This window comes from Tasmannia lanceolata, unplaced genomic scaffold (genome assembly GCF_043159265.1).
Source record: "Tasmannia lanceolata isolate RefF3 unplaced genomic scaffold, GAP_Taslan_0.1 ptg000023l, whole genome shotgun sequence".
NCBI lineage: Eukaryota > Viridiplantae > Streptophyta > Magnoliopsida > Canellales > Winteraceae > Tasmannia > Tasmannia lanceolata.
Genome location: NW_027518700.1, coordinates 2,412,179 through 2,439,438, shown reverse-complemented (window position 1 = coordinate 2,439,438; position 27,260 = coordinate 2,412,179). Strand labels below are relative to the sequence as shown.

At 38.2% G+C, this 27,260-nt stretch overlaps 1 protein-coding gene across 1 annotated transcript; it reads right to left on the bottom strand.

Moving 5' to 3' along the window:
- Nucleotides 1-88: 88 nt before the first annotated feature.
- LOC143856775 (uncharacterized protein At1g32220, chloroplastic-like) lies at nt 89-26,230 on the bottom strand. Its single transcript, XM_077367044.1, has 10 exons — nt 26,088-26,230; nt 23,971-24,088; nt 23,781-23,869; nt 22,640-22,695; nt 22,500-22,555; nt 20,133-20,226; nt 17,824-17,903; nt 3,885-3,927; nt 1,613-1,704; nt 89-461 (listed from the first exon to the last, which is right to left on the bottom strand). The coding sequence occupies exons 1-10, from the start codon at nt 26,141-26,143 to the stop codon at nt 288-290; spliced, it is 858 nt and encodes a 285-aa protein (XP_077223159.1). The 5' UTR covers nt 26,144-26,230; the 3' UTR covers nt 89-287.
- Nucleotides 26,231-27,260: the final 1,030 nt, after the last annotated feature.

Here is a 27,260-nt window from a genome sequence, read left to right as displayed (position 1 = left end):
TCGTTGTTTTGATTCCTCACATAAACCTCTCACCAAAGAACAACTTGCAATATATGCTTCATAAACACAACAGATTGCAACAATAATAAACCCTGCACAAACTCATGCATTTTATTGCTTGGAAAAGATGTATGAATGTATATATGTGTATATATTAGATTGAAGTGAAACATAGACACTTTATTCAAACCTGCATAAATTTGAACTCACCTCCCGAAAAAAATAAAAAATGTCACATTAATTGTATAGAGGAGAGGGGAAAGGGATCTGACAAACATTCAAGACGTTCATTTGTGTTGACTGTAGCGCAGTATGCCGTAAACATCAACAATACCAGGAGGAAACACAGGATCCGTGGCAGCCCTGACCGCAACCTTTGCAACTGACGTCACGTTAACTGGAGGTGTAAATAGTGGGCCCAAGAGAGGGAGTTGATTGAGTGGCTTTGCATTTTGGAAGGCCTGTGAGAGTTTAAACAAGTCAGATAGAAAAATCATTATTCGGCCCAATGCAGTCTACATCATTTAAAGATTAGTGTTCTGAAAAAGGAGAAATTATATGGTGGAAGGCCGTGCATGCACATGCAGCCCCAAAATACAATGGGGCCCACATCACATTATTTGGGTGATCCAAACCATTCATTTGATGGGCCCTGACATAGTTAGGGCGTGCCCAAAAAATCATCTCCATTGGATCATCCTAACCCTCCGATTATTAGGAGGATCCAAACCATTCATGTGATGGGCCCTGACATAGTTAGGGCGTGCCCAAAAAATCATCTCCATAGGATCATCCTAACCCTTGTACCGTTCAGAAAAAAATAACCACCAGAAATAGACTAGTTTTTTTTACTAGAACACCTTGAATGATAGTTTCACGGAAGTGGTGCTCTTTTCAGAAAAGACCCACCATTTATTATAAATGGTGGTTGTCTCAAGATTTTTTGAAGTACAAAACATCACAATTCCAGATGAAAGCTACTTCATGGTGATAGGCAGTTTTTGAATAAAACTTAACATTGAATTTGAATGGTAAATTTGAAAGAATCTTAAAGGAACCATAATATGTGAACGACCTTCAATAAATTAATACAACTTTGAAAACTGCTATTCGAGTACAGGTAATTTAAAAAAATTCCATCCAATGGAAATGTCTTTTTGAAGATGGGCCATAAATAAAGAAAAAATGATGAAAATTTTATGACAGAGAAGGAAACTTGGATTACCACCATTAAAATTAGGCATTTCCAGCATGTAAGTCCTATATGTAAAACAGTATAAGTAAAACAAATGGAACAAACTGCTATAGTGGAAATGCCCAAATTCTATGGGTGGCAATACCAGCCCTCGGGGAAAAGTACTACTAATCTAAAACATCAATTTATAATCGAAATATCATCATCAATATATTTGAATGATGGATGTTTTGGACTTCTTAATATAGGTACAATAAATTTACCATGCCACACGGGTTCCGTGTATACCCTAAAAATAAAAAAGTAACAACAAGAAGTTCGTTTTGGTTTCAAGATTTGCAAAATACCAATGTCCTTGATGATCACTCTCTCCAAGAAAGGATTAACAACTGCAAGGCTGAAAGAATAAAAGATTACCATCTCTAACGGTGCCCCAATAACGCCTAGAGGTACCTTCATGCTCCCAATTTGGCGGGTCCCATGTATAAAACCCGGCCTAAGTATTACCCCTGTAAAAAATGTTGATTGTTCCGTAAGATATAGAAATATGCCAACTTCCATAATTGTGCTGACATGAGTAAAAGATCATTTATTTAAATAGAAAATATCTAAGTGAATTTATGAGTGAGTCTAGGTTTTCTTCCCCTTTAGTGGAAATATTAATTTGTTAGCATCACATGTTCAGGTAACGGATTCAACTCTTTGTTTTTTGACAGATAAGCTGGGATCGAACCCCGGACCTCAGGGTGAAATAATATAGCATTTACCAACTGAGCTAGAGGCCCACCCCCCCGGTTCAAGTCTTCACATTAATATACAATTTCTCATACAGTAGGAAAATCCTAATGACAGATGTTCATAAACAAGACAGATTATAAAATCAATGTTGAGCTGGTATTTTTGAGGGGACAAACAAGGTGTACTTCTCAATGGGGGAGCTTAATGGGCAAAAGTTGTTATGGGTAGAGATGACATGGAAAATTGTTTAAACAACTTGGTATGGATTTTTCAGCATCAAGGAGAAACATGGGAAGATGTGTGTAGTTCCATTCCTTTATTCTAAGTAATTACCCCATTGTGTGCATGTGTCAGAGTGGAAAATCTACCGGCAGAACTGGCCTAAAATTTGGTTGCGGTTATGGTTGGGGAAGGGAAAGAGGAAGTAGGATCCTTGCATAACCCTTGGTTCAGGATTGTCAGGAATAGGGGAGAAAGTGACTGCCGGGTTGCTGAGTAATCTCTTTAACGAAAAGGTCGAGAATGAGAAGGGCCTTGATTTCCTGTCATTCCTACTTGGTTAACTCTGAGGTGTGGGCGAGTTCACTTTAAGGGGTGGAAGGAGGTGTTTGCAGATGAGGGAGGAAAGGTCGATGATGGTGTACACAAACTGTAGTTCTTCGGAATAAGGGTGTTTGATGGGGAATCCTAATTGTGTCACTTTAACCATTCAAAAAGAAAAATGAGGCACTTTGCGTTCGATTCCTTTTGATCATGGGGAAATAGAGGCTCAAGGTGAAGGAGTCCTAGATCATTTTGGAAGGGCAATCTATGTTGAGATATTTGATTTTAGCTCTATCTATCTCGTGAAGATAGGGGGAGATGCATTCTGTCTCAAAACAGGCTCAGTATTTCATGGAGGTGGGGAATCCTTGATGTGGCTTTGGAAGGAATAATGGGTTAGTTGAGAAGTTGTATCAAATCTTGAATGAAGGGAAAGAGGTGGACAATTGGTTGGGGGAGGAGGAGAGCTGTGAAAAGGTGGGATCTTCCACAGTGCATAAGAGGTAATTTTAGTACTATCAGGTTTGTGAATAGAAAGAGGGGAAGTAGGGTCACTGAGTATGACGAGATTGACTGATTTCTTCATAGGAATGAGTTAGTGGACTAGTCTTTGGAGGGAGTTTATAGGCAGATGAATAAACATGTGGATTCTGTTATGGCTAGATTGGATATATTTTACATTAGTATATAAGCCACGTTTTATGGTTTTGGGTGAGGTCTTTTGGGGCAAATGCTTGGCTGAGAGGAAAGGTGTTTGTAACTCTAATTGAGATAGTGAGAACTCTTCTCTCCTGTGGATGTTGGCACACTGCTGAACTACATAAATCTTAAGTTCCTTGTTTGTATGTTTGTGTTTCTTGGACATCATCTTGATGCTTATTGCACATCGTGTTTGATCCTATTTTGAGAGAGTAAAGATCTCTTGGATTTCAACAATATTCATTGCATGTTTGTTGGTCTCTCTTTCCTAGTGTATTGATGACTGAATAAAACTAGAGAAGTCATGCTATCATGGGGTGTCAAAAAGAAGAGAAGTCCATAATTATAGTTTAGATTGATGAATGCATTGTTATCTGATTATCTCATGTTTGTTTTAGACTTGTTGTTGCTTAATCCTAAAAATTTCTTAGTGTGTTAAATGCATACAACATTTATCTTGTCATAAATTGTACTTAGTAATCAGTAATTTTATATGTATGGGTATGTACAGGCGTGTACCTATTTCCAGATATTTAGGAGATGCCATGTCGGACACCTCGTATGTGTATCAACACTTGACACGCTAACCCGTGTCCACAGGTCATAGGTTTTAACTTCCTCCAAATCTATTAGTTTACCAATAAAAATTATTCCTACTGAGCTAAATAAAGGTGTGATAAATGTTATGTAGCATCGAGGATGAACTGACCTCCATAGGGGAATTTTGATAATAGTTCCGCTTCAGTAGCTTTCTGCATCATATAATTACAGGTTCACTTACTCTTGAGAAATAAGTGAAACAAAAGAACATAATCATTCATACATCACATGCAATGGAAACCATTATAAACTGCAAGTGTATATACATACAAACTATAAAGTAGGAGACAACATACTGAAATACTAATGACGTAGGGTCTTAAATCTTATAAAAGAGCTGTCATTCAGAGAATATCTCTGAATAGGACTTGCATAGTGCTTACATGGAGTACAATGTATACAACCCCAAAACATAATGGCTCTCATCCATTTATAAAACCACAAAATATGAAGTGTATATTAACAAACTGCCTGATATGTCCATAGTGCTGATTATATCTAGTCCATTTGTGTTTAGATGCAAAGCTGACATTTCCTAACTGTGGCAAATTCCTAAAAGAGTATTTTGGTTGATGAAACCAAAGTAGAAGTTAATGCTAAGTTAGAGTTATGAAAGACTACTGTGGAATCCAAAGGGGTGTTAGACTGAGCAGGACTAAGACAGAATATGGAGTGCAACTTTAGTAATGTAAGGAGGCAGGGCAAGGATGTAGTAAATATGACTGGATAGGAGGTACCTAAGAGGGATATCTTTCGCTATCTTGGTTCAATCCTACATAAGGAAGGAGAGATTGAAGAGGATGCTAACCACAGAATAAGAGCAGGTTGGTTGAAGTGGAAGCATGCTCCAGGAGTTCTGCGCGATCGTAAAATAACTACGAAGTTGAAGGGTAAGTTCTATAAGACAACTGTGAGGACAACCATGTAGTACAGCTCAGAATGTTGGGCCACCAAGAAGCAGCATGTGCATAAGATGAGGGTAGAGGAGATGCGAATGCTTAGAGGATGTGCAGCCACACAAGGTTAGATCGAATTAAAAATGAATACATCCGTAAAAAGGTGGGGGTGGCACCAATTGAGGAGAAGATGAGAGAGCACCGCCTAAGATGGTTTGGGCATATCCAAGGTAGGCCTTTGGATTCTCCAGTGAGAAGAAGTGACTCGTGCTAAGTTGATGGAGTAAAAAGAGGTAGGGGCGGACCTAAAACAACTTGGGTAGAAACAATGAGGAAAGACTTGAGGGCTAGGAACATAACAGAGAACATGACCTTGGATATGATAGAATGGAAGAAAATGATCCATGTAGACGAACCCAACTAGCGTTTGGATTAGACTTAGTCAATTTGAGCCGGGTAGATCCCTTCACCTTCTTCATGAAAATTTTCTAAAGGATTCATTAGCCGACCCCAACTAATTTGGGACAAAGGCTTAGTTGAGTTGAGTTGAGAATGTTTTACCTAACAATTTACATGTTTAATTTAATATATCTAGACCAACATATCAGATTACTATGTAATGCCCAACTACCTCTCGATAAGGAAGCCATATAAGCTATACATTAGGTTTAGAAGTCACAAATAAAGTAGCTACATCAACAAAGATGAACAAATATACTCCTAACCTACACATAAAACTACTAAACTACCTCAGTGCTCATATGCACCATCAATAAAAGATGAAGGTCTAAAAGTGTAATATACAAAGATTATATAAGAGAGGTACAGATATAAATAGGGCCTTGTTCATGCTGTGAATGAAAATCTCCCCTATCCGGTTCGTTGAGCATACATCATAAGCCCTCTCATCAAAGCCTCTATCCGTTTCGTTCTCCACCTAGCATTAGCAATGTTGTGTTCTTGCCCCCCTCCTTCAACCACTTTTATTTTTCGAGAAACCCTGCTTCAACCACTCTGATCACAATCTCTAGAACCACTTCACTTCTTCTTCCAGAATGATTCTATTAAAATCTTCCTTCAGGCTCGTTCTCTCAAAAGTTTCAACATCATTTAGGGGGCTCTTCTCTTCCTTACTATCTATCACACTAATTGATGGGGACATCAACGAAGGAGGAGGATTTTAAGTTTACAAGCGAAGAAAGAATCGTGGGAAGGAGAATGACTGATTTTTGCATGAGAGATGGACGTTCACATATGTTACATATACCACATGTGTTGTGCCACATGTGCCACATGCCACATGATGTCCACGCTATGTCCATGTTTTTCTTTTAGTTGTTTTTTTATTATTTACTTTATATTTTCATCATTTTATTTGTAGCCTACTTTTTAAGCATCAAATCTCATCCGTTTGGCGTGTTTTTGGTATTCATTAGAAAGGTTTTTAAATTACCTATCTAACGGGCCCAAGATCACATGATTTGGATGTGTTTTGAGCAAGTTATGAGTGTCTTTAGGAAGCGGTATAGGCATATTACGGGATTACTATTTTAGGTAAGGTTTTATCTTTACTTAGTTTACTTTAGATTAGATGAATGGTTGAGATTAGTTTTTAACTTTAAGTTATCTTCTAGGGTTTCTTTTCTTACAAATACATCATATGAAAGCAATGTAAGAGACTTTGGAATATTGAATAGGGAATTAAAGTTTCTTTACAAAAGAAGCTATTGAAGCTTGGAACTTCTTCTTCTCTCTTCTTGGTGGCTTGGAGCCATTCTTCTCAATCCCTTCTCATCTTCTCACTTCTATTCTCCTCTCAAATCATCCATAAACAAGTAAGTCATTAGTTCTTCAATTTTTGTCTGTTCTTGAACCCTGAAATACAAAAACTCAAAATCCAAATATCTCTTACATCGTTTAAGATCTCATCTTGAAACTTTGAAGGACTTATTTTGGGATTAAACCTTAGCCATAGCAATCAAAATTCATAGTTTTACAACCCATTTCGAGGCCAATCAAAATTTTACACCTTTCAAGCCCCAAAACTTGCTTTTGGAGATTGAAAGCGTAATCGGCCAACGTAGCAGCCCCCTAAACCTGGAAATCTGATTTGTTTCATCATTTAAACCTATTATCTTTCAACCCACAGCAGTTTACCCAGAATTTCCAGATCTGTCCAAATTACCAAAATACCCTTTTGGCCTAAATTGGACCGATTTGACCCCATTTTGTTGCTGCAGAAATTTATTACTGTTTTTTCATTGGATTATTGATGATTTCTCATCAAAATAAGGTTTAATTCATAGCTTTTGGTACTGTTTTAATTATTCTGCTTGGTCGCACGATTAAAACCCCGTTTTAGCCTAATTTTGCCCTTAACTAGTTACCCGAAGGACCCTTTAACTGTCGACTAATTTGTTTAAGGTTTATTTCATAATAATTCATAATTGTATTCTTTCTCATTATTTAATGCAAATTTAAGCCTCAATATTGCTGCTGTCCGCCAATAATTTATGCCTGAAAATCAACCCTAGTTAACCAGTAGATGTCTTTAGCCTCTTAAGAGTTAGCCCTAAACTTTCCTAGAACCCATTATCCCATTAGGAGTGTAGGATTTTCCCTCGTTTAGGTATTGTCCTACATCACTAATCGTACCAAGAATCTCTACCTCTCTCTGACCATCCAAACACCTCATCTTTGGCCCACTGCCTCAACTTGGGCCAGTTGTACTTTACCACCCCACGAACAGGAGCTGCAACCAACATTCCAACCTTTCCTTCATCTTTGACTCACCGAACCAAGCCAATTCAAACCGGAAACAAGGGCCCTCTATCCCAACTTTGGGTCCAAAAGAATTGGACATTGATCCAAAATGGGTTTGGGAAGTGCAATCTGGTTCAACCCTAGAATTGAAAAACATTAAAAATCTTCAAAATTTGAAAAACAAAAAATAAGGACAATGCAAGAAAATATTAGAGGGCATCATGGTAGCATAAGCCCTTGACAGAAGGTGGAGAAGGTTCAGAAGTAGTAAACCAACGTGAAATCGGTACCTCGGATAGAAGATCCGTGTTGCTAAAATTTATATTAGGCCAAAGTAACTTGTAGATATGGCTATGAGTGGATCTTATACATTTTGATGAGAGTACTCTCTTAATCCTCCATAGTTCCTTCAACATGACACATAGGCCATCCATGCACAAATCCATGTTGCACATATTCTTCTAGTCTAAACTCCAGGGATTTGGGTGCAACATTTCAAACGCTATTTTCTTTCATTACTTCCTCAATTAAGCATAAGATAAATTAATATCCACTATACTATCAAGTTTTAACCCTTTCAATAGAAAGGTTTACATAAGAAATATAGCATTGGATCTATTTATTAAAAATAATCGAATCTTCAAATTGATTAAGACAGATTACTCATTCCTTTTTTTTCGTGGTAGGTAAGATATATTACTCATCTTGGTCCTGTCGGTATTGGAGGTGTTTTGAGGGAATGAGCTTGGGGAGGTGATCTGGGCCTTTGCGGGCCTCATAGAGGTGGCAGACGCTACCAAGGCCGAGGTAAGACCTGTTCATCAAGGTTTGAAGCTTTGGTTACATACTGGTTGGATAATGTGATGGTAGAAGGGATATGACGGTGTCTCACCATTCAAAAATCTGGAAGCCATCGCCCCGCCAAGAGTGGTAGCTTTTGCCTGGACGGTTGTTCATAAGAAGATCAGTACTTGCGAGCGCTTAAAGAGGCGGAGCATGCACATGGTCAGCATGTGTTTTTTATGCAAGCAGGAGGAGGAAACACTGGATCAATTACGCTCTGCTTGGTTCGTCAGGGTGCCTAGGGGAGTAGGGGAATAAGAAGTCAAAGGGGATTTGGGTGGAATGACGGTCAAAGGGGAAAAAAGGTAGTGGCATCCAAATGTGTTTTTTGGTTGTAATGATAACATCTGGAATTTAGGTGGAGCTGAGTATTAAAAAGCATTTGATTGCCAAACATGATGAAGAGAAAAATGGAAAAGTTGGTAAACAACCATTTGGTTGGCAGAAGATGGCGAGGAGAAAGTTGAAAAGTTTGTAATGGTGCATTTGGTTGCGTGAAGATATGTGGAAGATTTTTCAATACTTGCAATAAATAATTGCTCTTTAAAATGAACCCGCAATAATCTGGCTACAAAATGGACGGTTGTAATTACTCAAATGCAGGATCCGCTATTGGTAATTAAATCAATCCCTCAATTTATAATTTCACATATCCAATGGATGGTTCATATAGTTGACAGCCGGGGCCCAATGCTTGGTTGGTATCAATCACGGTGGGGACCAACTGCCAACGGGTAAGTCAATGGTTTAGAGCAATCACATGCAGGCCCCATGTTCGAAAGGCCAAATTGAACCAGGTATGTTCTATTTTGCCTACGAAATGGACGCTCCAGATCAGTGTAGGGAAATGGCCCGACTTTTGTGCCTAAAATTTTCCACTATTTTGTTTTATATTATGGCGGTTTAATAAAAGGTTAAACTTAACTGACCATCGATCAATACAATGCCTATCAAGTGGACAGTTAAGATCAATCAGGGGTGCAACATTTAAATAAAACCACACTTGGTTGATCTCAGCCTATAATCCAAAAAGACCTTATACTTGCTACAACAACCGGGTACACAATGTGTGCTATGAATAACTATTATTAGCACAAATCACGCACATAATTTTATCTTGAAAATAAAACATTAATTTGAGTGCATAGCATTCGTAAACCACAACTTACAAGTATTACATATGGGAGTCTACCTGCCGAATAATGTCCGTCAAATGGATCATACAAGTTACATGTTCAAAAACCTCAACAACGCAATAGCCATGATCACAAAAATGAAAAACATGAGCCAGCTGATACAAGTGCAAAGAAGTCCTGCATATACAATGTTTCTCCATTTCAGCCTATCCTTCACTATGTTTAGATAATTGGGATCGCTTGTTGACGCTGCACTGGGGTCAACCACGTTTTGAGAGCACCAAATAAATGAGCGGTGGTGTTCCTATATAGAGAAAGATCAAAATTATTTCATATTTATATTTATAGGAAGAATAATGCATATCTAGCCGAGATGTACCAGGTTCAGTGGGCATCTGTAAAACCATCGTCCGTTGTTCTTTTCAATACTCGACATCTTCAGAATCATGTATCCGTTACTACATAAGCATCGACGAGCCTTCCCTGCCATTGCCCCGAACATAATTATAATGGTAAATTTGTCGTAGAAATTAGAAACATCAGAACACAACCTATGGATTATATATATCAATTCCCTGTACAGGAAAAAGAGAAAGCATATATCTTAGCTCCATTTGGTCTAAGCATGATGAGAATAATTACTTGCCAAACAGTATTGAAGATGAGTAATTCTTGCTCCAACTTTCAAGCACAAGTAATGTAAGCCATTAATACATTCACAGACTTCAATTGCATGAATTCTCACAGGAGATACATTCACAACTAATTAACAACAACATGCGTGAGATATAGGTAATGAACACATAAACCCATCAACACTGACAGTAGCACAATATCTTGGTGCTACATTAGCACAATAATTCGTGTTAAGGTAGGAGATACATTCAGACAACTAGCTTAGCTGCACGGACATAGGAAATGAAGACAACAAAACTACAAGCGCAATTTAATACTTCTACATTACCACAATGATATTACCACAATATATTACTTGTTCATATCCGCAAGGTGCACTACTTCAGTCATACTAAATTGGTCTTCTAATCGAAGCTAGGGTTAGGCATGTAATACTTGACAATGTCATACTGTCATAGGGTTATAGATAATAAAAGTCTAGTTTAATACAATTCCCAGATTCCCAAAAAAAGTTACAAACAAGTTTGTTGCCATAGTACAATGACTTCAATTAAGCATATCACATGACAAAATCCAATCCCAAAAAAGCCATAATATGAAGATAACCATCAGAGCCCATAGTCTGAGGAATGGGGGGCATTAGAGTGACGATGAAGGAACTTGTTGGCAAGCATCACACGCATTTCCTTCTGACGGTTTAAAAAACCACGCCCCTCTTTCTCGTTTATGACCAAGTAGTCGTAGATATCACATACGTCACCACGGGCAAGCCCATCTATCTCCTGTAATGCTTCCATCACTTTTCGGCATTGGATATCTCATTCCTCGCATGAAGGGCAGAAGCCATCTCCTCGACGCTTTGAGTGAAATCCACTACACATTCCTTCAACTCAGAAACAGGCCTCTTCCGGCGCCGTGATGAACCAACAGATCGACTGCCATCTGCAACACCATTGGTTTCCATCAAAGTACTCATCGAAGCAGGTTGTGGCCTCTCACCCTCCTCCCCACACACTTATCGAACCAGGTTGCGGCCTCTCACCCTCCTAATGTGGGGAAATCGTATAATGTACCTATGACAGATATGGGGTCGGAGAATCGATATGCATATGTTCGTATTGAGACCTAGTAGCCATATAGTGGTATTGAGAACCAGTATCTAGGTTGTCTTCAGGCTAGTTACTAGTGACATTGACGATGTAGGACTCTTCTTGACCTGACAACGCCACATTCCTGTCAAATTTTTTTGAAAGTTCCATGGGCGTATTCATCTCCAAATATTTCGACCATCTCCTCATAAATTTCATGATGTTGAGTGAAAAACCTCTTCTTGTCAGGGTAAGACTGGGAAGCAAACAAGAAAAGATCAGTTTACTACTTTGGCCTTTGGGTTTACATAAGATAACTTTAACAGACATGCTTATGTTTGCACTTGTTACCTTCAAGTAGTCCATGGCAACGTCCTTTGTAACTACAATTTTCTTTTTCTCATCATCCCAACCAAACCCCCTAGTGGCAAGCATCTCAGCCACCACCTTGTAGATGGCCTTCATTGTCTTGACATGGTTTTTGACTTGTTGCAATGTCAAAGCAGTCCTGCAAGCCTGATTAATCTGAAGTAGTGCATACCTATAATGCACCCTCTTTGAAGCCATTGGGAATTTTGGTCCCTCTATGGCTTCATACCTTAGGGCCTATACTAAGACCATGTTCATGTCAGATGACCATGATGCATTTTTTCCCTTCCCACTCACAACTGATGGTTCCATTCCCTGCCTCATGTAAGAATATTAAATCACAATCCATTCAAACATTACATTACATCAAAGAAACACATAAACAATAGAGAAGAATATACTACAATATCCAATCAACACATTACATTACAATATCATAGGAAATGAAGGAAACTAAGACAACTACATAAGTTTAGAGTTTAGAGTACCATACAGTACCATAAGAGTACTTGAGTTCATAGTACCGTAACAAGTAATTAATTCAATTTTTTTAAAAAAACTACGACATCCACATCAGTGGGCCGCATGATAGTCATTCCACATATCAGTACACATCTGCTCACGAATCCAATTTCCTTCCCTCGCATCGACACTTCTACCCAAACATGATGCACTCGCTATGCTATCAGGGTCTAAATCATCATCGTCTAGAGCATGTCTGCGGTGGTTACGCCTGGCTTCTGCTTCAGCTAGTTCCCTATCAACCTCAGCAATATACGCATCATGTGGCATTATGCCTCTTGGAAGTTGTGATTACAACATGCGATAACAATATCGACTTGCCTTTCGTACGAAGTACATTTATTCGCAAGTTAGGATGGGGAAGCACTTATTCAAAACACCAAACGCACACTCAATGACATATTTGGCTGACAAATGCCTGTGATTAAATAGCTCCGTCTTTGTCTGTGGTGCGCGTCCTCTCTGTTCACCCAGATGGTACCTTGTGAGACGGTACAGATTGATAAAATTACCCGATAAGGAAAATCCTGCATCTGCAAGGTAAAACTTCCCAGGGTGGCGGATAATTCCATCTTCATTGGAGATGGCGTCCCCTAATATTCTAGAATCAGAAGCAGATCCCTCTCATCCTGCGACGACAAATGTAAATTTCAGGTCGAAATCGCATGCGGCAAGTACATTCTGGGTAGGGTGGCCCTTACGACCTATAAATCGCTCTTTCATTTCCAATGGTACTTTCGGAGGAATGTGTGTCCCATCTATCATGTCAATGCAATCCTAAAAGTTGAGTTGCAGCCTACTCCGATAAGTACTCCGATGGAAACCAGTGGTGCTGCAGATGGCAATCGATCTGTTGGTTCATCACGACGCTGGAAGAGGCCTGTGTCTGAGTTGAAGGATGTGTAGGGGATTTCACTCAAAACGTCAAGGAGATGGCTTCTGCCCTTCATGCGAGGAATGAGAAATGAGATATCCAATCCGAAAAATGATGGAAGCATTACAGGAGATAGATGGGCTGGCCCGTGGTGACGTATGTGATATCTACGACTACTTGGTCATAAACGAGAAAGAGGGGCATGGCTTTTTAAACCGTCGGAAGGAAATGCGTGTGATGTTTGTCAACAAGTTCCTTCATCATCGATCTAATGTCCCCCATCCCTCGGACTATGGGCTCTGATGGTTATCTTCATATTATGGCTTTTTTTGGGGATTGGATTCTGTCATGGGATATGTTGCTTAATTGAAGTCGTTGCTATTATGGCAACGAACTTGTTTGTAACTTTTTTTGGGAAGTCGGGAATTGTATTAAACTAGACTTGTATTATCGGTAACCCTATGACATTGTCAAGTATTACATGCCTAACCCTAGCTTCGATTAGAAGACCAGTTTAGTGTGACTGAAGTATTGCACCTTGCGAATATGAACAAGTAATATATTGTAGTAATATCATTGTGCTAATGTAGAAGTAATATGTAGAAGTATTAAATTGTGCTAATGTGGTCGTATGTGGTTTTGTTGTCTTCATTTCCTATGTCTGTGCAGCTAGTTGTCTGTACTTGTGAATGTATCCCCTACCTCAGCAGGGAATATTGTGCTAATGTAGAACCAATATATTGTGTTACTATCAGTGTTAGTGGGTTTATGTATTCATTACCTATATTTCACGCATGTTGTTGTTAATTAGTTGTGAGTGTATCTCCGGTGAGAATTCATGCAGTTGAAGTCTGAATGTATTAGTGGCTTACATTCCTTGTGCTTGAAAGTTGGAACAAGAATTAATCATCTTCGATACTGTTTGGCGAGTAACTATTCTCATCCTGCTTAGACCAAATAGAGCTAAGATATATCCTTACCATTTTTCATGTACAGAGAATTGATATATATGATCCATAGGTTATATTATGATGTTTCTAATTTCTACGACAGTTTTACTGTTATAATTTTGTTCGAAGCAATGGCAGGGAAGGCTCCTAGATGCTTATGTGGTAACGGATACATGATTCTGAAGATGTTGAGAATTGAAAAGAACAATGGACGATGGTTTTACAGATGCCCAATGAACCTGGTACATCTCTTCTAAATATGCATTATTCTTCCTATAAATATAAATATGAAATAATTTTGATTTTTCTCTATATAGGAACACCACCGCTCATTTATTTAGTGCTCTTAGAACGTGGCTGACCCTAGTGCAGCGTCAACAAGCGATCCCAATTATCTAAGCATAGTGAATGATCACCTGAAATGGAGAAACATCGCATATGCAGGACTTCTTTGCACTTGTATCAGCTGGCTCATGTTTTTCATTTTTGTGATCATGGCTATTGCGTTGTTGAGGTTTTTGAACATGTAATTTGTATGATCCATTTGACGGATGTTATTTGGCAGGTAGACTTCCATATGTGATACTTGTAAGTTGTGGTTTACGAATGCTATATGCTTGGATTAATATGTTTTATTTTCAAGATAAAATTATGTGCGTGATTTGTGCTAATAATAGATATGCATAGCGCACATGGTGTACCCGGTTGTTGTAGCAAGCATAAGGTCTTTTTAGATCACAGGCTGAGATCAACCAAGTGTGATTTTATTTAACTGTTGCACCCCTGATTGATCTAAACCGTCCGCTTGATAGGCATTCTACTGATCGATGGTGAGTTAAGTTTAACCTTTTATTATATCGCCATAATATAGAACAAAGTAGTGAAAAATTTTAGGCACAAAAGTCGGGCCCTTTCCCTATACTGATCTGAAACGTCCATTTCGTAGGCAAAATAGAACATGGCAGGTTCAATTTGGCCTTTCGAAGATGGGGCCTGCTCGTGATTGCTCTAAATCGCCGATTTACCCGTTGGTAGTTGGTCCCCACGGTGATTGATACCAACCAAGCATTAGATCCCGGCCGTCAATGATATGAACCGTCCATCGGATATGTGAAATTGTAAAATGAGGGGTTAATTTCACCACTAATAGCGGCTCCCGCATTTGAGTCATTACAACCGTCCATTTTGTAGCCAGATTATTGTGTGTTCATTTTAAAAAGCAATTATTTATTGCAAGTATTGAAAAATCTTCCACCTATCTTCATGCAATCAAATGCACCATTACAAGCTTTTCTAACTTTCTCCTTGCCATCTTCTGCCAACCAAATGGTTGTTTACCAAGTTTTCCAACTTTCTCCTCGCCATGTTCTGGCAACCAAATGTTTTTAATACTCAGCTCCACCTAAATTCCAGGTGTTATCATTACAACCAAACAACACATTTGGAAGCCACTACCTTTTTTCCCTTTGACCATCATTCCGCCAAATTCCCTTTGACTTCTTATTCCACTACTCCCCCAGGCACCTCAGAAGAATCAAACGGAGCTTCAATGATTCAATGTCCTTTCTCCTATAGGTTGTGGCAAGCTGTCATCAAGTGCTTTGGGTTCTCTACGTTCTTCAAAACTCCATAAGGTCTTGATGAATTGGACAGGCGGACCTTTTGGGGAAGCAGGTCAAACATTGTGGAAGTTGGTACCTTACAACTATCATTTGGCATATATAGAGAGGGAAATAGCAGAATCATTAAAGATGAAGAAAGAAGTTGGGGAAGAATATTGTTAGAAGTGAAATTGTATCTTATCTTTTGGGAAAGGGATAAGTTTGCTGAGAGCTACACTACAGGTGACATTTTAAGGAAATGAATAACAATAGTTACCGAAAGAAGAGAGAAAAGAAAAGCTGTACCAAGATGGAATCCTCCACCTACAGGATGGCTGAAACTAAATTTTAATGGTAGAGCTAAAGGAAATCCAGGTCAAGCGGGAATTGGCGGTATATTGCGTGTTGACTTTGTCAGGGCCCCCAGGCATATGCGACGCAAACGAAGCTGAGGCTAAAGCTTTACTTTGGGGTTTAAGATGGTGCATGAAGGAGGGACGAGGTCCCCTCATCATTGAAGGAGACTAGGAAAATGTTTTAGGGTGGGCATTAAATAAAGAAAATTGCCCTTGGAAACAGTTTCCAAGCAGTGATAATTGCTGAAATTAGAGAAATACCAAGGATAATCAATCCTAAATTTCAGCATATGTTGAGTTCGGCCAATGATAAGGCAGATTCATTTCCAAAGGATGGTGTTGAGAAGGAAGAAGTGGAGATGGAGGCGTTTAATACAAAAGTAGAGGGGGAACAATGTAGAGTTTAGGACTCTGATTTTGTGTCTGATGTATTTTGCTTGGGACTGTGGGACACGTTGTCCCCATGTCACTGTTGTACCTTTCTCTTGGGTTTCAATAAATCGTTATCTTTAAAAAAATGTGAAGGTAGAAGGGGACTCTCTGAATGTCATTCGATGGATCAAGGGATCTCGTGCTCACCCTTGGATATTTGTTCGGTATTTTGATGAAATGCAAGATTGGGTTAGATCTTCCTCTTGTGTATTCCAGCATATTGGCCGTTCAGCCAATTCCGTGGCTGATAGGCTGGCTAGAGACAGTGTATCCATGGAAGCTTTGGCGATATTTGATTCTAACCCTCCTTGATTCTTTCTTTTCTTTCTTTTGTTCGTCTTTTTTAGTGTTTTACATTCCCGTGTACTGACCACTTGGTCTTATTTGTTTGAAAAAAATTGGCTACCATTAAAAAAAAAAACTATGTTACTCATCCTATCCTCTAGGGCTTGTTGAGCAGGGAAACTCTGGACCACCCTTGGATTCTGCACTCATTTAGTACCTACATGATAGATCTATTTCCATTACCATATCAGTATCCAGATTCATGCGGTTAACAATGTAGTAAGCATAGGTCTGCTGAGTTTGACTCCATGCTTCTCTCGAATGCTGGCATTAGTATTAGTACATGTATGCGCATCTTTGCCCATTACCATATCAAAATTTAGAATTGTAAGAGAAGATGCAATGTAGCAAGTATGACTTCCCATCAACTTTCCCACATATATCTTCTCTGTCATGGTGACTATCAACTTCAGCCACACCATCATTGCTAGTTGTCTTGAAAAAATCGCTCCGACCACTTTATCATCCCGCTACTCTGACATTTCAGAATTCAATGATTAAAAATTTTCTCAGAGATCTTCTATGAGCCAAAGACATGAACCCCTTTCCAAAATGAGGCAAGAGATCAAAATGTACCAATCAGAGCGCATGGGAGGTTCACAGGAGTCTAAGGAAAATAGTGATTATGCCATTTAATATAGTAATGTTCTCAATCAAGGCTGCTGACAATTCTTGAAACTTCTTCATGATAAGCAGGATTCAATCCAGCCCCAAGCGTACCTGGGGCTAACCTTTTTACCTGAAAAAAGAGGTCTGCCCGTCCGGCGTCGGTCCCTCACATTCTTTAATTAGAAACTCGGTTTCAGCAAGAATTGTTCATGATTGAGTCAGACAAAAAACTTACTCTAAATTGCGCCATTCAAAAAAAAACTACTTACTCTACCAGGTGAATGGACACATACTTTAATCAAGTTGATGCAAACAATGGAGAATTTTTGGTGTTGCTACTGACATTGTTTACAGCTAAAGATGCAAAGGGGCAGATTTATAATCATAATGATGGATTTCATTTTTAGATAGATAATTTTGTTTATACTTTCTAGTATATATAGAATAACAAAAAGTAACACAACGGCTTAAATAAGAAAATAATGTTTTCCTTTTCATTATCCTATTATTTGACAGTAAAAACCTAAGAACAAATTACCCCCATGACTTAAATTATATATCTTTGCTACCATTAAGAAACTTACAGTTAACGAGTGACTAAATGAGCATTAGTGCCCAAGAAAACTACCTTCCCCTCGTAATATCCTTGTAACAAATAATTCACCAGACCAAAATCAGCAGCTGAGATGTACACAAATCTTTTTACACCTGCAGATAGAAAAACCAATGAGAAGCTGAGAAGCTAAACATAAGTTTTACGTATCTAACAAAACTGAACAGTCATGGACGAATAGAACTCAATGAAAATAAAACAAATTATGCAGCTAACAACTGAAGTTCCAGCATCTAAAATATTTTTTTGTAAAAAATAAAAATGAACAGTCTGATGAAAATTCTTTGAAAAAAGAATATCAGAAATCAATGCGCTCAGTTCCATTGAAAAGTGAATATGTAAAGCTGTATGCATAAAGAGTTGCATCATGACAACATGTAGTCATATTAAGAGACTCAAATAAATCCAGTCTATCGAATTATCAGTACCCCAAAAAATCACATAATAACATATTAGCATTCTCTACATTCATTGATAGTAAGATTTATCAAAATGGAGCCATACCAGGAAAAAAAAGATCCCCATGCTTAGTTTACTTTTACATGGAGAGAAAAAGAAGAGGGAGCTAAACAGAAAGGATCTATAATATTGGGTATGTTAGACAGAAAATGTTGTCTTGTTATGTATAAATCTATAAAGTTAGTCATAAGTAGTTCGAGTGTTAGACATTACCACACACACACACACCAAAAAAAAAAGATCACTTAGACAAAGAAAAGATCAGAAATTTGATCACATAGACAAAGACCTTAATGGATCGAAGTAATTGTTGGCTGCTATGAAACATATCTAAGTAGTTCGCATGTTACAGAATGTATGTAGCTGACCATCTTTATGAATTACCCAAAAAAGAAAGAAAAAAGAAAAACAGCATCTGTATGAGGCAACTAGAAAAAAGAAAAACGGCATCTGTTCGAGGCAACAATATAAACATTTTCCTCCATGGAAAATGAGGGAGATATCTTGTTTGGTAACCTCATTTTCATTAAAAAAGTCCAGAAAAAATTCAAAAACCCAGCCCGAACATGCGAAGTTTGTTCCACGGGAAATTTCAGGTTTTACACTATCCTTTTTAGTTTTTTGGGGGGTCAGTGTCTCTAATCTGGTATGTGTGGCACAGGTGCATGTGATCCAGACCATTCATCTGGTAGGTCCCATCATGATGAGAGATCAATTGACCAGTGCTTCATATTCAATGCATAGAAAATCCTCTAATTGTGTGGTTAAGAATAAGATCATCCAATGGGTGTGGTAATGGATTCGTAGCCCATGACCCATCCATGATAGGGCTTTACGAAATAAACAGTGTGGATAACATAGCAGAAGCCATGTGTATTGAAGAATTAGGATTCACTAATTTCTTCAGGAAAAGAATTTCAAGAGAAAAGACCAAGCAGCAGAAAGACATTTTAGGAAGAAATTTTGAGCAAAAAAAAAAGAACTTCAAAAAAAGAAAATGTTCCCTGCATCAAAATGACCCCTAAATAAAGAATAGTTGCTTGAAAATTGCGAGAAGACATGCAAAGATAAGATGACATTACTTAGAATATGCAGGATAACAATGCTGCAACTAAATGAAAAGAGGATAGCCTAAAAATTGGGAGACAACATATCAAGAAGAGATTATAAGGAGGTATTATCAAAGATGCATGAAGAAGCATAGACGAAATATAATAGAATCACAGAAATTAGTAAATATGTTAGACTTTAGGAGTTAAAAAATATAAAAAAGTATATGCAATTTAATATATCCTTAAAAAAGTTAAAGATGTTAATATGCTTGTATATTCCTTCAAATGCATCATCATTAGTAAAAAAATTCTTTTTTTTTCTACCTCAATTTTGATTCTTTTATAAAGCATAAGGTAACACAGTATTTTACTCAACTATCATGTTTTCCGTATTTATTGTAGCTAATGGAACGTCTCTTAAGTTACAGATGGTACCAACCAAAGGCATAATGCCCAATGCATCAAAAAGTTCTGAGATTACTCTTGATCACCATATGTTACCTATGCTTGACGGTACAGATCTTTCTCACCTATCTTCTATCTCAGTGTATTTGTCCATTATGTTCAATCGTTTGTTTACTATTTCTTCCTCTTTCCTTCTATTTGTCCCAATCTACTCTCATGTGGAAACACCATGTCTCACAATTAGTTTCTGTTTTCTCGTTTTGCCTTTCTTTCATTCTTTGTTCTTTTGCTTCTTCCTTTTTTTCCTTCCTTCTGAGTTGGGACTATGAATGATGTAAATGTCAGGAGTACAGGAAATTAGACATCGACTTTTTAACAATAAAATTTTGAACATAGTTATGTCCTGACCTCGTTCTGCCGCAGCTCTAATTGCATTGATGTTTGCAGTCCCATTGATTTTATACATATAAGAATTTGTCCCAAAGCCTCCAACACATGATATCTACAAAAATTTCGTTAAATAAGAATATTAGAGTATCTAAAGTGGTGCAAGAATAAAAAAGGACTAAAGCAGCTTTGCACCAAACAAAAGTATTCATAAAATTCAAGATAAGATAAAGAGGGAAGGATAGTTCAGCAACTTTTAGAAGATAAGATGAGAACAGTTCACGTATTTTTATAGATCATGAATGGCCACAGGTGTACCCGAGGGCTACAGGATAAGTGATTCAAACCTAAGACTGTTATTACACCACGGAAAATTTGTGAACACCACTAAGGGTATTTTCTAAACACAGTTTTGTATAATCTCAAATCACCATTCAGAATAAACATCATGAAGATGTTGAATGTTATGGGAAGACTCAAAAAACTCTTTGCAGTAAAAGCTAAAACCAAGTATTTATTATAGTTAGATTTGTTCAGCAACAAGAATAGAACTCCAGTAGTTTTGCCCTAAGTATTCATAGAAGTCAAGAAGATATGACAGAGAGGAAAGGTCAGTTCAGCAACAAGTAAAAGCTAAAATGAATGACATCTGCTCTATAGGTCACTAATGACCACAGATGTACTACAAAATCTTGAGGCACCAAGGTTAAGAGACACAACCTTAATACTAATAATCGAACCACCACCAAAAGCATTTGCTAAAAATAGCTCCGTACATCTCAAACTAATCTTCCATGGGAAAGCTCAAACAACTCTTTATAAGTAATTTCTTCCTATGGTCTCCCACCCAAGCCAATTACAAGAAAATATAGATGATATGCCACTCATGTTGCAAGACTAGAAAAGAGTGCGCTCTCTGTTGCTCAAATCTTCAAAGTTCGTTAAAAGTATCTATTGGGACTTTAGAATAGGTTTCAAAACATCATGGATCTATGCAAACTTACAGAATTTACACTTACAATAGTGCCCCCGCAGGGATTAAACAAGTAAATTTTACGTACGAACTTGAAAATAAGCGTGCACACAGAAATATGATGACTACATACAGTCTGAATTTTTCTGCCTCTGCACCAACATATACATTCAGGATGAGGAACCTGTTCTAGCAAAGAAGTGGGTATGTGTGTGTGCATATAAATATATATATATATATATATATATATATATATATATATGAGGAAAATGATTGTGAGCTTGAGCTTCATACAGCTTATATGAGCTTGAGGGCCCAAACACATGGGTCGCACATTTTTTGTGGTGATCCAAACTATTCATTTGCAAGGCCCCATCATAGATAGCGTGTGTACAAAAAATCAGCTCCATTGGATCATCCTAACCCCTCCAAAAGCGGAGGGCAAAAATGTGCAGATTTGTGGCAAACGGTGTCTGTCCATTTTGCCCTCCACTTTTGGATGGGTTAGGATGATCCTATGGAGCTGATTTTTTGTACACACCCTATCTATGTAAGGGCCTTTCAAATGAATGCTTTGGATCATCCTAACAATGTGGGCCCACATGTGTTTGGGCCGTCAAGCTCATATAAGCTATATGAGCTTCAAGCTCACAATCATTTTCCTCTCTCTCTCTCTCTCTCTCTCTCTCTCTCTCTCTCTCTCTCTCTCTCTCTATATATATATATATATATATATATATATATATATATATATTTACATGTGTGTGTATATAACTAAATTATATATGTATATGTATGTATGTATTCATGTATATATACACACACTTCCTTGGCAAAGAAATATAGGGTCTTGACGAAAACATTGATTTGCGTAAGTAACCTTCATGGATATACAGGTAACAGTGTAACACAAATATTACAATAGCATGGGTTCCACGATCATTATCTGATGTGAATATTTCAGGCATGGAATTTCATAAACCATAATCACTATCTTAAATTTTCGAGGAAAAACACCCTTCACTCGTCAAATTTAATATTCATATTTCCTTCACACGCATATGGAATTTCCTATTTGAGAAAAACTATGGAAGATAGTGGCATGAAATTTATAGATTTCTATATTATCAGGGATCAATTATCCATGCAGGATATACTGATATAGCCTAAATTTTATTATTTAAGATTAAATGGAAGTTCCTGTGATATAAAAAGAGCACCCCATCGATAATAGAAGTGCAATTTTAATATAAAGCATAAAAAGTTTGCAAAATAAGAGAAGATCCAATAATTTAGACCTTTATGGTTGCTAAGTTGCTAACCAAAAAAATAAATCTCATGGATTCATCATTTTTCTGGATTCCCAGTTACATCATGGCATTTTTGCGGAAAAGCAATAAGTAAACAACACATACCACAGATGTCACCCCATTCAGTGCGTCCTTCAATGAATCAGATAAAAGAAGGCTTCCTGTAAGAAATAAAAAATAGGCTTTACATTAAAAGAAAAAAAAATTAAAAATAAAACAAGTAAGATTATATCTAGATGGTAAACCTTGGTGCCAAACAACACTATTAGCCCAAGACTCTTGAATGTTTGACCTTCCAGACCTGAGCCACGAAAACAAGTGAGCAAATAGTTCAACCAACAGAAATATGTATCATAGAAAATGCCAGTATAGTGAACCTGTTACATTTATATATTATACTTAAGCAAGCAGGTAATAACAACAAAAATATCATAATGAAATCTTAGGCCACATCATGTCTATAAAGTTTCAGCTGTCCATACAAACAACGGAATTAGATCAAACCAAAACATTTGCCAAAGGGAAGCTAAAAGCAGGTAAATGTTCAAAGCCAACATCATCATACAAGAGGAAAGTTTTCATAAAGGCAATGGGTCCATCACCTATTGCTCAGTATTCCATGGAAGTCAAGCTGATTGTTGTGCATATGTCTTGTATTCTGGCATAATACAGGACCTGGCGGACTAATGTGCCCGACGCACACGCCGGGGGCAGCGCGCCCCATAAGGTAAATTTAATTTTCGGGTTTTCACTAAAGGTTATTTTAGTAAATTTCTTCATGTAGTGGCATTGATATATAAGCCACATGTAAGGTTTACGGGATGAGGTTTTCTGTGTTTTCTTGGCCAAGGAGAAGAGAGTTTGTAACCCTCGACCGAAATAGTGAAAGATCTTTCCCTGTGGACGTAGGGACTACCGAACCACGTAAATCTTGTGTGATTGTGTGATTGTGGTCTTTGCATCGTTTCTTGAAGTTTTTCTGCGCTTCATGTTCGATCCGTGTCGAGACGGTATTTCTCGGTATTTCTACACTGATCAACATAAATAGGATTGCAACTTGCAACAAATAGGGTTCAACGTTGTCCATTTGAGTGCAACAGTGATTTTAATTAGCACCAGCTTATGCTATCCAAGTAATTTTTGTTAACAACTAATTTTGTCCAGACAAGTGAAGCTATCAATTTCTTGGACTAAGGATTGTAAACATGCATAATGTATGCTTATAAAAGAATAGACTGTACAACTTAAAACCTGAATATAAGTAGAAGAATATGAAACATATATAAGCTCAATCTAGAGCACATGATCAAATCCTTTCATAGAACAAAACATGCCAATTACAATATCTACAACACAAATCATGGCTACTTTTAGGGAGTATAATACCTGCTAAGACTAGAGACAGACAGACCATGCTCCAAAGCTTCTCTGCAAACATGTGAGCCAACAAAACCATTTCCACCCAACACAAGTATCTGAACCAAAAAGCCAACTAAGGAGTTAACACAGCCTGTGTTCAACTAGAGATGAAAATAAGACAGATGGAACTATTGAATTTCATCTCTGATCGGCTGACCTTCTCTGATGGAGGTGGTAATACGTTTATTGTCTCAGCTTCCTCAACCTTGAAGGGTTCATCCACGCGATTAGAATCCGTCGAAAGTAATCTCATGCTTCTGGATGCACCTATTGCACTGTTTCAGAAGCCACGGGGATAACCAAGAGAATAGTAAATCGAAACAATTATTTTATTTAGAACGGTATATAAATATATGTCCCAACTATGATATAAAATAAAAAAAAGGTGGAGCAAACTGATGGTAACCTCCCAAGCACAACAGGGGAGAGAGAGAGAGAGAGAGAGAGAGAGAGAGAGAGAGAGAGAGAGAGAGAGGGTAGGAATTAATCAGAAAAGAAAGATCCAGTGATGAAACCCACCAGCATTGAATGAAAATAAGTTGTGCAAGCACGATCCATTTTGAAATGTTGAAAACATAAGAAATTTGTTTTTTCCCATGTTTAAGATTTCAAAGCAGATGAATGTTGTTTCGGTCTTGAGTGGTAGGCCCGCCTTGGTATGGGACTAGGTGGGACCCAACTTAGTATGGGACAGATTTAAAGGGCCTAGCCTAACATGTTCCATCATGTCTCTGGAGCTTTTGGCATATTGGTTAGATACATAACATTTGGTATCAGAGCAACCGCCATGTCCTATGTTCAAGTCACGTTAGGGGAGACTTGTGGAGAGGACTACCTGGAAAGGGCTACTTGGTATAAACACCAGAGTAAAAGCCGCCAGAGTGAAGTTGCCACATTGGGCCGCCGCAGAAGGGGCGACCAGTGGAAAGGGCTACCTGGAAAAAAAATCCATAATGAAAGCTGCGTCACAGAGTGGGCCACCAAGGACGGCAGATGGAGAAGCGTGGTGGAACGTTACGGTCCTGGGTGGGGGCCCGCCTAGGTATGGGACTGGTTTCCATTAGCTCTGAAGCTTTTGGTGTATTGGTTAGGTACCTAACAAATGTAATCTCCATAGCTTGAACTGACAAACTCATTGTCATTGGAAGGACTTTACAACTGAGATAAGGGCTCAAGTCAATATCTCAAGAGTTTCAAGAATGACTTTACAACTAAGATAAGGGCTCAAGCCGATATCTCACGAGTTTCAAGAATGTCACCGATACAAGGAAGGTCCTGTTATTCCCATCCAAGAGGGTTCCACCTTCAATGAAGTTAAGATCTCTAAGGTCCAATTTCCACAAAAGAGTGTTTTTTACGAAAGCCAATTAATCTTAAACAGCATTGTCATAGAAACAAAAAATAACATGGGCGATCACCAAAACCCAAAGGCTCTGTTCACTCGCGTTCCCGGGAGACCAAATCCCAGGAAAATACCCCCTTTTTTCCCAAGAAAGCTAAAATTCGCATGTTCACTTGTCTTCAAGGGATTTTGAAGGAGCCTAGGTGGAAAATGTCACATCTGACATGGAAATTGGGAAAAATGATGTGGAAATGAGTCTTTTATCACAAATGTGAGATTCCTTTTCCCTTTATTTTGGTCGGATTTGCTTTCCCAGGAAAACTAGCGAAAAAAGTGGGCAAGCAGTTTCTTGGGAAACCTTTTCCTGCACAGTTTCCCTGGATTTCTTTTCCTAATGCCACGTCAGATTCCCGGGAAACCTTTTCTTTTCCTTTCCCGAGAAAACAAGTGAACAGAGCCAAAATGACAACATTATCATGGGAAAATAGAGATGGGGATTCACCTAAAAAAAATCTTCCACGACAAAAGGGTTCCAACTTCAGTGAATTTAAGATCTTTACTATCCAATTTCCACAAAAGTTTTTTCTAAGAAAGTCAATTTATCAAGACAGCATTGTCATAAAAACATGGGTAATCACCAACACTCAAAATGACAACATTATCATTGAAAAAAAAAGATGTGGGTTCACCTAAAAAAATCTTCCACAGCGAAATTACATAAGAGGAATGGACTTTCCAAAGAAGACATGATCATGGAACATTGGCAATACAATCATAAAAGTAAGGGAGAGAGGAGTACTCAATCAAAATATAAAATAGTATTCTTCCTCATGGGAAATTCAGTGAAATTACAAATGGGTCATGAAATTTTCTCAGGATATCTTAAAGATATAAAGAATTAATAGTACAATAAGGGATGAAAAAAAATTTACTTGAGTTTTGGGAGAGAGGGTTGTGAATAGAGCAGTCGCGAGATGGTTGTCTTCATTTCGGTATTTCTTCTTCTTCTTCTCCTTTTCTGATTTCTGGGCGGACCCCCTCTTTATAGAGTAACGGTTGGGTTCCTAATCAAAAGGGAGGTTTGCTAGGGAATTTCTAGGGAAGGTATTTCTCGGGTGACTTTTGCATGAGAGAACAGCCACCTCATATGACAAATGAATAAGACAGAATTTGCTGAAAAGCGAGCCTGTGTGGCTGTTCTCTAATGCGAAACTCAGGGCCGCCGCGAAATTCCCTAGCAAATCCCAGTCATAGAGAGATGAAATCAGCATGATCTGAACCTTTCATCGAGAGGCCTCCCTCATGTTGCAGTTCCATTGAAGTTAGTTGGGTATGTACATTGTTTTAGTTTTACCTTAGCCTATTTCGAAGTCTAATGGCTGAATGGCTTCTAGGGATTGGAAGAATCAAAAGAATAAGAGTTCCCTTTTCTAGTTCAATGCATATTTCTTACCAATCCAAATGACAAGTTGAATAGGGATTTTTGTTGATTTCCTGCCTCTAATGTTCATTGCCATTACGCCCTCTTTCCTTTGTAACAAAAAAGGGGCGGCCCAGTGCATGAGGCTCCCGCCATTGCGGGGCCCCGGGAGGGCTAGATGTACATAGTCTTGCCCCTGCTTTTCAGAGAAGCTGTTTCCATGATTCAAACCCATGACCACCATGTCACAATGGAGCAACCTTGTCGTTGCGCCAAGGTCATCCACTTTCCTTTGTAATGTTTCAAAAAATGTAGGGATGCTCCATCTACATTTATTCCGTCTAAGATATTTCTCTCAAGGGATTTTGCTAGTGCCCATCGTAGAAGGCATTTCACGGATGGCCTATTGCATGTCAGAGCAGCCACCTTGTGAATGAAGACAAAATCTGCTGAAAAGTGTACCCGTGGCTGCTCTTACATGCAACAGGCCATCCGTGAAATGCCTTCTTATGGACACTAGCAAATCCCTTCTCTCAAACATTTTTTTTCTTGTATTTTTTCTTTTTTTTCCACTATTTCTACAATACAGTGATATTCCACACATATGTTTTCCCCTAGAGCGATTCGCTCCATTATATATGAGTCTTGTTGCCTAATCATCATGATAAAATTCTATTGGCCTATC